Raw genomic sequence first — 13,018 nt, forward strand, 5'->3', positions numbered from 1 at the left:
CAATGTCTTAGGCACTACATCACCATGGCAGGTCAAAATCTGTGCATCTTCACATGATGTAATTATTGAAAAGAGAATGCACTGCATACCAGCTATGACAGCCTCAAAGAAAGGTGCATGTAAACAGCTTGCTTATCTATTGTATTTGGCAAATTATGTTTGTGTGACACCTTACATTTAAGCTGATGCTGTGCTGCTGCTTGTATAGAGATCTGCCATCTCATATCTTGGGACACCATACAATATATCAAGGCCTTGAACTTGACCAAGCTTGGTCTTGTACAAACCAGTTCTTGCTAGGTGCTTTCGTGTTATAACTACAGCTTTAGGTTCTAATTAAATCATGCTGTGTGCACTCAAATGTTTCAGGTAAATGGTACATTTGTACAGGAAGAATACTTTCTTTTGATATTATTGGGACAGAATGTAAATGTAGCACAACCATGTCATTCAACTGCAAGTTGTCATTATGCTAACAAAATTACCTTAATTGCTTGGCCTACTTAACTGTGGAGGCGCCTCATACGTTAAAGCACGCTTATTAGTCCGCTTTTAGCGGAGTATTGACGCCATAAGACAAAGCTGGTATTTGACGACAGGCAGCTGTTTTTACACTAGGACTATGCTCGCATTACGGCACCTTTCGAACCACATCAACCGTCATAACTTGCATAGTTGCCTCCGGCATACTGTACATGCAAGACAGATTTGCTGCACACATCTATTGCATTATGGGAAAATACACAGTGAGATTATGCTACGAAATACTAGATTTGCCTGGTATTCACGCCACAACTCGCCCTTTGCTTCGATATCGCAATCAAGATCGCCTTAGAATCTTCATACTTTCTTTCACACGAAAAAAAACAGTTCCAAATATGCTGAGAGAACTTGTCATTCGCTAGCCATTCAAGATGACAGCACTAGTGAGCGATGACACTGAGAACGCTAGTTGATAATTGTACTCCCACTAACCAGCGCCTTTCACACACCATCCTTGTTTTCGCAACTGAAACTACAATTTGTCAGCTTTGCTTCGGCGCAAATGAACGCAGCAACAACACATAAACCGGTGGAACTCGAGGCGAGTCCTACGAAAAGAGCGAAATCGAAAGTGCACGCACAACTGATGGAATGCCGGAACAAAGGGCCACATGAGTTACAAAACAAAATCCAAGTTTACTTAGGCCCCCACGCCCTCATCTCCGCGGCTCTCTATCGCGTTTCACACCGTTCTTTGCACGGTCAGTGAGGAAACTGGGTTTGAGAGTGCGCCAGTGCGCTGCTGTGCGCAGGCGCATATTCTTTTACTAGTGTCCGCCATATTGTGTCAGTGAGGGGTAGAATGTGTCAAAAGTCAGTCCCATAAAGTTCCCGTGTTCAAATTCGCGATCAAGCTACAGACGCTGTCATGTTCTTGAGGTGATAAAATGGCCTGCCTAAACAGTCTCAAGCAAGATATCCGGGCATTGGAAGCATCGTTCCCGAAGAACCACGAACGATTCCAAGTGGTAGCTGCGTCAGTGGATGAACTCACTTGCAGATTTATCGGCCGCAATGGGAAGAAAATTGAAATACACGCCAACATCACAGTGAGTACTACTGAAAGCGGAGTATTCTGTGGTTGTTGCGTGTAGTTTAAGAAGTGTCTGTGTGACGTAACCGGCTACTTTCGCCAACAGCTGAGTGGCTTTTTTTTTCTAACTAGGCCAAGACCTTGAACAAGAGTATTGTTTACGAGCGAAATCCTACGACCAGCAGTGCACACTCTTTGTACTTTCGTCGTTCTTAAGAAGGGTGTTATTGTCATTGTATACGCCGAAGCATAACCAACAGCTTATATTTTGTGGAGACAGAAGTATATGTTCGATATACTGAGTGCGCTGAAAATCGGTGTATTGTTGCCATCGTGGGCTGGCGCGCCACAACGCTCTCTCGCTTTTGGTCTCGCAGCCCTGCTTCGCTAATGCCTCGTGCAGCAGCTTCTGACGCAAGCGAACACGCTTGTGCAAACACAGGCCTAGGTGAAGCGTCCAATTCACCCAGGGCTGTAGTCGTTAAGCACGGTTCGGGGAAACCTATGCCTTCACGCGAACCATGGCTACGGCGCCCGCAACATAGCAGCCCACTGGAGACGCGAACTTGCGGGCGTATCCCATATTTAGGAGAACTATGTCGTTGGACTAGCAAGCACTGCGTTGCCTCATTGAATCAGCCTTTCTCCACCGTAAACTGGCGCTTCAAGGTGGAAAAGGAAATCTGAAAATAGGAGCGCGCAGTGACCAAGAAAAAAAAAAAAATCCTGTCAGCCGATGCCTGGACGCTTCCGTGCGAGGAGCGTCGCCCCGAACGACGACTTTCGTGGAACGTCGCAGTAGAGTGTTGACTCGCTTGGGTTTTCTTTGTTTCTTGCTCCTATCGCCGTTGGACAGCGTGGACCTTTGTTCGAGCGGTCGCACTTGTGTTCCTGCGTGTTACATATGATGAGCGTGTCAGACGTGTGGTTCTGACTAACGGCGTACAAAAAAGAAAAAAAAAAAGAAACGCGATGTGCGATCTGTGATTGTCGGCGTATGCGTAGCATAGTGCAGGTTGTTTAAAGCGACCGAAATTGTTGCGAAAAAAAAAATATACCGATGTTTTTCGGCAAGCCTCTTCATTGACCAGTGTGCAACATAAACATTGCAGGAGACGTACCCCTCAACACCACCAGTCTGGTTCTCCGATACCGAGGACCCAAGCATTACGAACATTGTTGAGCTTCTTACAAACACCGCAGGCCGAGACAACCACGTGAGTGTTCCGGTGTATCAGCAGTCCTGGCTGAAGTGTGTTATTGGTTTGATCCAATTTATGCAGTGTGTTTGCGATCTCTGCTTGCAATAGAGGGACTTCCCATGCATTTCTGCACTAAAGAGTTGGCAAGGCTCTTTGCTGCAGGGAAGCTAAGCACCACGTTAGACTGTCTTGCATATATTAGTTTTATTTGGTTACTTCAGGCAAGCTTATTGTCAGCAATTGTTTTTCCCTCTTATGGTTTTTTGTTAGAGAAAATTGGCTTTAAAAGCTTGTCCTGATAACTAGGGCAAATTAGTTTGACAACATTGACACCATCCAGCTTTTGAGCATGTACGGCATTACATGTTAATTGACGTGAGGAGATCAACATAAGCAGAACTAGCTTCTTATGGAAAGGCAATTTCTTTTAACACACACAGACACATATTTTTGAATATATAGAAAATATGCCACATGATTCTTGCACTTAAAAGCACATGACAATTATGAAGATTATGCAACATTTTAAAAATATTTTTAGTTTCATCCTAAAGTTATGTCGAACTGCCAGATCTGGCATCATCTACATTATTGTGACACAAACTAACATTTCCAAGGCTTTGTGTAGCAATAAGGCTAGCTAGGATGGTGCTGCTCATTAAATAAAAAGTGAGCGTTTCTCCTGGTGTGCTTGTGCAGTAGCTGCAGTGACAGGGGGAACCACTGTGTTGTGGTGTCATCACACAGCCACCTCCTTGTTATACAAACAAAACTGGTTTGTTAGAACAAGTATTACAGTGAACTATTTAGGGTGCTCAGGGTGATTGCCAACTTACTTTAAAAGGCTTAGATTTATAGTATAATAAGACTGTCACACAAAAATAGTCATGCCAGTACTCGTTTAAGAGGTGGAACCCATACTTGCATGTGTGCACTTGTTCATTCTTGTTCACTTAACTTTGAATTGTCAACAAATTTTTCTAGAGTAGTAATTTTCCTGACATTAAAAAAAAAATTTTATATACACACAAGGGATTACTGCCCGTGTACATTTGTTGGAAAGCAAAACACTGTTTAGCTAGGTTTACAGAATCCCTGCAAAATGTGCTGTACTCAATTGGCCTTTGTTCCTGTCCATAAGGAGCGCTGGCAGAGATTCCTTTGTGGGAGGATAAAGCTTTCCTCGCATTGTGCAGAGACGTGGTGGAAGTGCAGCGCACGAATTTGAACTGGCAGAGGGCAAACACACATAGTTCGAGCAGTGTGCTAGCATGCCCCATTATTATCTGTTGTTGGCCTGTACTTTTACTGTCAATACTGTTATCGACAAACAGGCATCCCTGAGCACGCGAGAAAGACATCAGTTCGTACAGTAATCTAGAATAAGGGCATGTGCCACTTGTATTCTGCCATCGTTGTGGTGACCCTACTTCTCATGATAGAGGTTCATTAGACAATATGCAAAACTTGCAAGTCTCCGCACACCATCTTTGACGCAACCAAGATGGCTGACTTCTGGCTAGAATTGTAACTGAAGTATCAAAATGCAGGCCACTGTCTAATCCCCCCGGCATCGAAGCTATCAAAACGCATGGCTCGGCTTTAGCAGTGCTACTAGTAGGAAAGTTGCTAGGGTTAGGTTAGGTCTTGGTTAGGGAAATTTAGCTCAGTGGGAAAACCTGCATACACGCTTTTGCATATCTATTTTGTGTAGTAAGGATTGAGTGGTGTGATGCTTCGAGACCAATTGCAGTGCTGCAGTTTCAGTGCTCTGTGCTTTAACTTCTTAAAACCATCTTGTGCAGTGGTGATTATCTGCACCAAGCTGCAAAATGACACTTTCTATACTTTATTGGATGGGAGTATGAGTAATTTATGCTTCGCCTAATCTTTCAGGATAGAAATAATACCATGCATTTTTCATGCATATTATTTATAAGGTCACTTATTGTGAGACAGAAATGGTATAGAATGAACATTACTATAGGTCAGAGAGTTTCTGACTGCAGCTTCTTTTTTTGCTCCTTTTCTTTTCATGAATATTATAGACAGAAGTTCAATCTTCAGAGTGCCATATCAGCTTCCACTGCATGCATTCAGTGCATTGTTGTAAATAGTGACACACATTGGCAGTAGTGAAAGGATTGAATGAAGGCCCCTGAATTTGTCACATTGGTAGCATGATATAGTACCATTTGGTCATGAATTACCAGTGGCTACTTAGCCGACATGGCCATACTTTCTCCTAGATAAAAGATGGGTTCTTGTAATTTCCGGAAATTTTTTAAACAATGTAGAAACTGAAATTGCACATAATTTTGCATTAGTGTTATGTGAAAATCCCTTACCACTGGAAGTTGTAAGGGAAAACATCTACTTAAGGCAGCTAGTGACTGCGGATCCGGATCATGAGACTGAAATAATCAGAAGAATAAGAATGGGCTGGGGTGCATTTGGCAGGCATTCTGAGATCATGAGCAGCAGGTTGCCATTATCCCTGGAAAGAAAAGTGTATAACAGCTGTGTCTTACCAGTACTCACGTGCGGGGTAGAAACCTGGAGGCTTACGAAAAGGGTTCTACTTAAATTGAGGACGACGCAACAAGCTATAGAAAGAAGAATGATGGGTGTAACGTTAAGGGATAAGAAAAGAGCAGATTGGCGGAGGGAACAAACAAGGGTTAATGACATCTTAGTTGAAATCAAGAAAAAGAAATGGGCATGGGCAGGACATGAGGAGGGAAGGTAACCAATGGTCATTAAGGGTTACCGACTGGATTCCAAGGGAAGGGAAGCGTAGCAGGGAGCGGCAGAAAGTTAGGTGGGCGGATGAGATTAAGAAGTTTGTAGGGACGACATTGCCACAATTAGTACATGACTGGGGTAATTGGAGAAGTATGGGAGAGGCCTTTGCCCTGCAGTGGGCTTAACCAGGCTGATGATGATGATATCTGAAATTAAATGAATGAAATATTGGCACGAGATATTACCACGGACAACTAGCATTACCCTAAGCGAAGGTATATTATATACATCCTCAGCTTGCTTGAATACACATATTTGTACCCACGCAAATAAGCCTTACATATACATAATGCTTGTATTCCCCATTAGTAAGTAAATATACAGTGGGCCGACTTCATAACAACTTGCTTGGTGCTCTTTTGCCATTTCTGGCTCTTGTGCCACTAGGCACCACATCATCAAATCAAATCAAAATTATGTTAGAACATTAACACTGTTCTATTCATTTGCATTGTCTTTTTTCCGTTCTTTAGTGGCATGTTAGGCATGGTCAGATATGAAGTGGAAGCAAAAAAAAGAATAAGAGAAATGCCATCTGGGAGAGCAGTTTCTAAAACCACTCTTACATGCTTTTCTTTTTCTTTTTAACTAACATAGATACTTGTCATATTTAAGTACGTTGGATCATTGTTATTGTCTGTCATGAAGGGTCAAAATTCATCAAAGTGTGGCTTGCATGAGCAACCACAATCTTTCACTTTTCTGGTACTGCAAGGTCTGGCAGTGATTCTGTGGCTAAGATGCATCTTTCAGCATTGTTGTAGAACAGCAGCATAAGCTCTGACAGCAAAAGCACTGCAGCTACTCACTGCTTCTGTGCTTTGTAACATAGTTCTTGGGTGATGTGAATATCGTAAGAAATTCTCCTCTGCCTCGGTGTCATGGAAATGAGCTAACATAATTGGCTGGCCCATCTATACACAAGAACTAAATAGAGGTTAATTGGAACAGAATTTATGTTTTGAAGCACTGCGAAGATGAAACTTCTTCGTTCGTCTCCTTTTTTATAGAAAAAGTTTAATCTTGGCAGCACCTGCACACACTTTTTCGAGTTTTGCAAGAGTGTAATCTTCAGCTATGCATTTCTGGGTTGTCATCGACTAAAGTTGACTAGTGGCATTGCATGTGACAGGTAATGTTGAAGATGCAATTACTTGGGGGAGGTGCATGTTTGTGGATGAAAATAACTACACATTTTCTTGTAGCTGTAGTCACAGCCAAGCTATGATGTGCTGTCCTAAGTTGTATGAGTAGTTCCTGCAGACATGGTTAATGCACTGCTGCATTTAACTTTTCCATCTGAACTATGACATGGCTGGGTTATGAGCAAAATGAGCAGCATACTTCATCATTGATAGTGCTCTGATCTGGTTTCGATAGTGCACAGGCTGCTTGGCACACCTTTAAAGGGCCTCTAAACAATGTCCGGTCATTGTTTACTCATTTCAAACAAATGCGCGTGCATACCTGCTGTGGTTGCTCAGTGGCTATCGTGTTGGGCTGCTGAGGATGAGATCATGGGATCGAATTCTGGTCACCGCGGCCGCGTTTGAATGGGGGCAAAATGCAAAAACACCTGTGTACTTAGGTTTAAGTGCACATTAAAGAACCCCAGATGGTCGAAATTTTCCGGGTACTCCACTATGGCATGCCTCATAATCTGAAAGTGGTTTCAGCAAGTTAAGCTCCATAATTTAATTTAACAAATGCGCACATTGTGTAGCCGGTGCCTCTTGCGTGCATCATAATACCAACAGTGCTCCAGGTGATGTCATCAGGGGTAAAAGTTGTAGATTGGTTGGTTGCTGAGGGATGACAGCGCCAACATGGCAAGAGCCGGCTGTGATCCGAAAATAGACAGGGACTCGCCCATTAAGCACCATTGAGGCTGTAATGAAGCTTCCATTAAGTAACTTTCACGCGGAGGGTGATTAAGGAAGCCTTTCTTGTGGCCCACGGATTCGACCTCTTGCTTTGGCTGCACTGTGTAGAGTTGGTGAGACTATGCAACAAGGAGGAGAAAGAGCGTGTGTGGGTAGAGTAGCAGAGTGCAAGAGAAACTGCGGTGACTGCATTTCCGTTCATCAAACCCTGTCGTCATCATCATCATCACCCTGTTTTATGTCCACTGCAGGACGAAGGCCTCTTCCTGCGATATCCAATTACCCCTGTCCTGCGCCAACCAATTCCAACTAGCGCCCGCGAATTCCCTAATTGGATCCGCCGAGGTTGCTTAGTGGCTACGGTGTTGGACTGCTGAGCACGAGGTCACTGGATCGAATCCCGGCCGCGGTGGCCGCATTTCGATGGGGGCAAAATGCGAAAACACCCATGTGCTTAGATTTAGGTGCACGTTAAAGAACCACAGGTGGTCAAAATTTCCGGAGTCGTCCACTACAGCATGCCTTATAATCAGAAACTGGTTATGGCACGTAAAACCCCATAATTTAATTCTTTTCTTTCTTTGAACTCCCTGATTTCATCATTCCACCTAGTCTTCTGCTGTCCTCGACTGTGTTTCTGTTCTCTTGGTAGCTGTTCTGTAACCCTAATGGTCCAACGGTTATCTAACCGGCGCATTACATGACCTGCCCAGCTCCATTTTTTTCTTTTGATGTCAGTTAGAATATCGGCTATAGCTGTTTGCTCTCTGATCCAAACCGTTTTCTTTCTGTCTCTTAACATTATGCCTAGCAATCTTCGTTCCATCGCTCTTTGCGCGGTCCTTAACTTGTTCTCAAGCTTCTTTGTCAGTCTCCAAGTCTCTGCCCCATATGTCAGCACTGGTAAAATGCACTGATTGTACACCTTCCTTTTCAATGATATTGGTAAGCTTCCAGTAAGGAGGTGACAGTGTCTGCCATATGCGGTCCAATGCATTTTTATTCTTCTATGAATTTCCTTCTCATGATCGGGGTTCCCTGTGTATAATTGACCTAGATAAACATACTCCTTCAGACTTCAGAGGCTGACTGGCGATCTTGAAATCTTGTTCCCTTGCCCGGCTATTCATCATTATCTTTGTCTTCTGCATATTAACCCTACTCTTACACTCTCTGTTAAGGTCCTCAATCATTTGTTGTAACTTGTTTGCAGTGTTGCTGAATATGACAGTGTCATTGGCAAACCGAAGGTTGCTGAGGTATTTGCCGTCGATCCTTACTCCTAAACCTTCCCAGTTCAAGAGCTTGAATACTTCTTCCAAGGACACGGCGAATAGTATTGGAGAGATTGTGTCTCCTTGTTTGACCCCTTTCTTTGTAGGTCTCTTCCTACTTTTCTTGTGTAGAATTAAGGTGGCTGTGGAATCTCTGTAGATATTTTCCAGGGTATTTACGTAAGTGTTCTGTACTCCTTGATTACGTAATGCCTCTATGACTGCTGGTATCTCTACTGAATAAAATGCCTTTTCGTGATCAATGAAAGCCCTATAGAGAGGCTTATTGTGCTCTGCAGATTTCTCGATAACCTGATTAATTACATGGATGTGATCCATTGTAGAGTATCCCTTCCTGAAGCCAGCCTGTTCCCTTGGTTGACTAAAGTCTGTAACTTTGCCCTGTAACTAAAACCTTGTAACTTTGCTGTTACTGTACTAGTTCAAAATATTCTTGCGGCTATAAGTCGATAGTAGACTAATACACTTTGGCCACTGTGCAACTAATTTTTGAGCTCAAGGTGGCTTGGGGCCCTTTACGTCTGAAGCTTTCTTTTCAAGCAACCTATGCATGTTTCCTGTGTTGCTTGAACAGCATTTGAGCGGATGCAAGGCTTTTTTTCATTGTCACCAGTTAATTTTGACTGACATGTCTGGTAATGTATTTTCGGTTCTACCTAAAATTTATTTTTGAAACCATGTGCACGCACTTTTTCAGTCTCCCAGAATGTATTGATCTGTATAAAATTTGACTTTTATTTTGAAAGTGCATATGAATGAAAATAAATTGAAAGGTTCAGAATGTTGCATAATTATCACCTCAGTAGGGTGAATGTGTGGCCATAGGTTCTGAAATATTTGTAGCTGTGGCTTTTCTTGAGTGATTGTGATGAACAGTTCGAACAGAGTGGAACGCTTTGCCGCTATGTATGCTTCAGAACAGTGACTCATTCGACGCATTGACGTCATAATGTGAAGCGCTTTTCTTTCTTTTGCAAAGGACTATTTTTCCTAAAGTTGCAATGTTCATAATTGTTTTCACGACCATAAGGTGCTGCTCTTTTATGTGTCATCTTTATCTATATATTATCTTTTCTCTCTCTCTTCATGATTTATGACGATTTCTGTTTGATGTTTTTACCAGTGCTTGTGTAAACCTTTTTGATACCCCTCCTGCATGGGCCCTAGCTTGGGCCTGCAGTATTTTGTAAATAATAATTAACAAAAAGGCGATGTACTGTACAGTTCAGAAATATGGAATATTTGCTTACAAAAACTAAGAAAATCTGTTGCTATATATATAAAAAAATCTTTGCATTATTTTCTTGCCTTGCATTTCATGTGCACTTACATTATCTGTTAATCTTTTCACCGACCTAAAGTGAAACTTTAATCCTTATATATATATATATATATATATATATATATATATATATATATATATATTCTTATTTATATATTAATTTTTTAACATAAACCATGCAAATGCAATATTTTGTCGACCCACCAAAGCATTGATGCTTTTAAACGGGTTTGGGTGGTGCAGTTGACCTAAATTATACAACTTAGTTTTGCTTTTAAATAGACTAAGAAATAGAAACAATATAAAAATTAAACTTCTTTATGGGCAGTTAAAATGGAAACTAAAGTTCATGAAAGCATCCGTGCTTTGACGTTGACCACTACATAATCCTGATGGCAGTGTGCAAATTGAAGGCTTCTTTTTTGTTCATTTTCTTCAATTTCCTGTTTTTGTTCTTTTCTTTCATTCAGGTATTTTTTACAAGTTGTCTACACACACACAGTAGCATGAACAATGACATATGTAAGCAAATAAAGTGGTAGATAATACAGTGCAATCCTCCATTCAGTCTTATGAAATAGTTAACTAATTGTCATTGTAAAAATTGTAGATGACATAATTTCCTCCGATTACTCCATCATTTGTCAGCGCTGGTGCTCAAAAATGTATACATATTGTTGGTGATAATACTTAGGAACCTCATGTACTTTATTAAGATTCAACGGTACATAAACTGCTCTCTCCTTTACCATAATTCGTGAATGGTTTGTGAAATGTTTCCTACACACTTTGCTGTGCAGAATTTTATAATGCACGTAGCCAAATGACGAGACGCACTTAGAGGCAACTTTCATTACTCTGCTAACACTCAAAGATATGACATAGCCCTAGTTTTGTGTTAGTGCAATGGCACAAGATTGCAAGATATGTTAATGGGGCACATAGCATTGTGAAGATGTGGTTCCAGATTGCCACGTTACGTATGTTGCTATTGTACAATGGTTCTTTTTTTCTTTACTTTTTTAAATTTCTCAATATCCAAGTGCCGTCAGTATGTTCAGAATATTGCTAAAAAGGAAGCATTGCTCGGCTAGCAACAGAGACCTATATATTCAGACAATTTGATGGCCTTAGATTTTGGTGTGTGAATTAATCATCCTTTAAGTCCCAATTTAATTTGGTAATATTGAAATAGAGGCACTGGCTTGAAACTCTGCAGAATAAGGCTTCGGGCACAACGCCATAAATAAATCTGGGTCACGTAATGACCATGTAGTAGTTTGCTACTATGATGAACATGCATTGCAATGCAGGCTGCTTAGTATTACTGCTCTCTATTTATGAACACTCCTCAAGGTGCATCGGGCAAATATTTGTGGAAATTAGGAACATGCCTATTAAGGAACAGAGACTAGCATGCAATTGCTAAAATATTGCATTTGGTCACACAAACGGCTGTCACTTGCTTGCAATAAAAAAGGTATCTAGTGCCTTGTTTATTTACAAATGCGATATTGACAATCCCACTAGAAGTTGTCAACAGATGCAGTAATCCATTGTAAGTTTATGCAAGACCGAATCTACATTTTGTCTATTAGCACATACAAGCAAGCAATTACAAGTACAATAACTTGTGGAGCATTCCTAGCTAAAGAGCTTGTCTCTCACCTATAGCTGGGCAGTCAATCTGATCATTCCTACAGCACATGGAAGATACTAAGCTCTTGGGGAAACTTTCTGTGGTAATGAAGAGCAAGCTACAGGGACACAGCTTCCGGACATGTGCTGCAACGCCAAGTAGAATGCATTGTTGAACACTGGGCTGGTATAACGTAAAACTATTCCACTCTTAAAAAAATTTACACCTTTGGAGCTTATCTTGTCTCACAACGATAATTGTCATCTGTCTTGCCCGCATTTCCTTTCTTTAATGTTGCGAGCCTGGTACAACCAAGTCGCGAGCAGCTTGCGAGTTATCAGCGTGACAGAGCATTCTCGACAGGAAAGTAGCAAGCGCCGAGTTTTCAACAAAGGAAATGCAAGCAAGGCAGATAATGATCGTTGTTGTGGGATATACACCCCAAAGGGTGCAACCGTTTTAAGAGTGCAATCTGTTTTTATTCCAAATCAGCCATTAGCCCTCCATGATAGGTCAGAATGGCTCTGGCTGTGCCCATTTGGGCTGGACTTGAACCATTCTGACCTATCCCGGAGGGCTAATGGCAGATTTGGAACAAAAACAGATTGGAATAGTTTTACGTTGCACTGGCCCTGGTTTCATTTTACAGCAAAGCTGTTTAGGACTAGGATCCTGGGATTTTTTTTCGTGTCCGTCATGTTGACAGAAAATCCAGGTGGTCTGATCCCGGCAGCACTGCAGGGCCAGGAACACTGGCTCATACCACCATAAGGCAGAGGCGTGAAGCGCACATACAGCACAGCTTTCATTTCAGTACGAAATGCGCAAATTAAAAAAAAGCCATCAAACCACATGATTGATCACAAGGAGCGCGCACTTCCATGTTGATGTACCCTTGCCGGTGGTCGTTGTTGGAGAATTTAACCTAGACATCTCAAAATGGGAAGGAAAGTGATGGTCCACTCGCTTCGTGGAAGACTTAGGTCTTCGTGACTTCAGTGATCTGAGACAACCAACTACCGTACATGCTTAGTGACCACAAAGCAGTTATAGCAGTCATTTCCAAGTAATAAATAAAATAAAGGTTTTATAAACTGAATCGAAACGTGTTTGTGTCATACATCACTTTGAGAAACAATGTGCGTAGTGGGCACACATCATGAGGTTGGCGTTTGACAAGTTGCCTGACACAAGGCACAACTTATCTATAACGTCGCTGGCCAACCACCTTCACAGGAGCGGATTGGCAATATTTTTCTTTTTTTTTTTTGGAATGGATACTGAACCAGCCTATGACGGTTTCACATTTGCTTAAACGTGGAACAGGAAAGCAGAA

The 13,018-nt window shown here is 41.8% G+C and overlaps 1 protein-coding gene across 1 annotated transcript in view; it reads left to right on the forward strand.

Moving 5' to 3' along the window:
* The first annotated feature begins 1,259 nt into the window (after nucleotides 1-1,259).
* LOC135909903 (ubiquitin-conjugating enzyme E2 Q2) overlaps nucleotides 1,260-13,018 on the forward strand; it is a 38,220-nt gene continuing 26,461 nt past the window's right edge. Inside the window, exons 1-2 of the mRNA XM_065441921.2 lie at nucleotides 1,260-1,592; nucleotides 2,689-2,793. Coding sequence (XP_065297993.1) covers nucleotides 1,431-1,592; nucleotides 2,689-2,793 — 267 coding nt within the window. The 5' untranslated portion in view covers nucleotides 1,260-1,430. The remainder of the gene's footprint in view (nucleotides 1,593-2,688; nucleotides 2,794-13,018) is intronic.

This window comes from Dermacentor albipictus, chromosome 1, assembly GCF_038994185.2.
Source record: "Dermacentor albipictus isolate Rhodes 1998 colony chromosome 1, USDA_Dalb.pri_finalv2, whole genome shotgun sequence".
In the NCBI taxonomy this organism is placed as follows: domain Eukaryota; kingdom Metazoa; phylum Arthropoda; class Arachnida; order Ixodida; family Ixodidae; genus Dermacentor; species Dermacentor albipictus.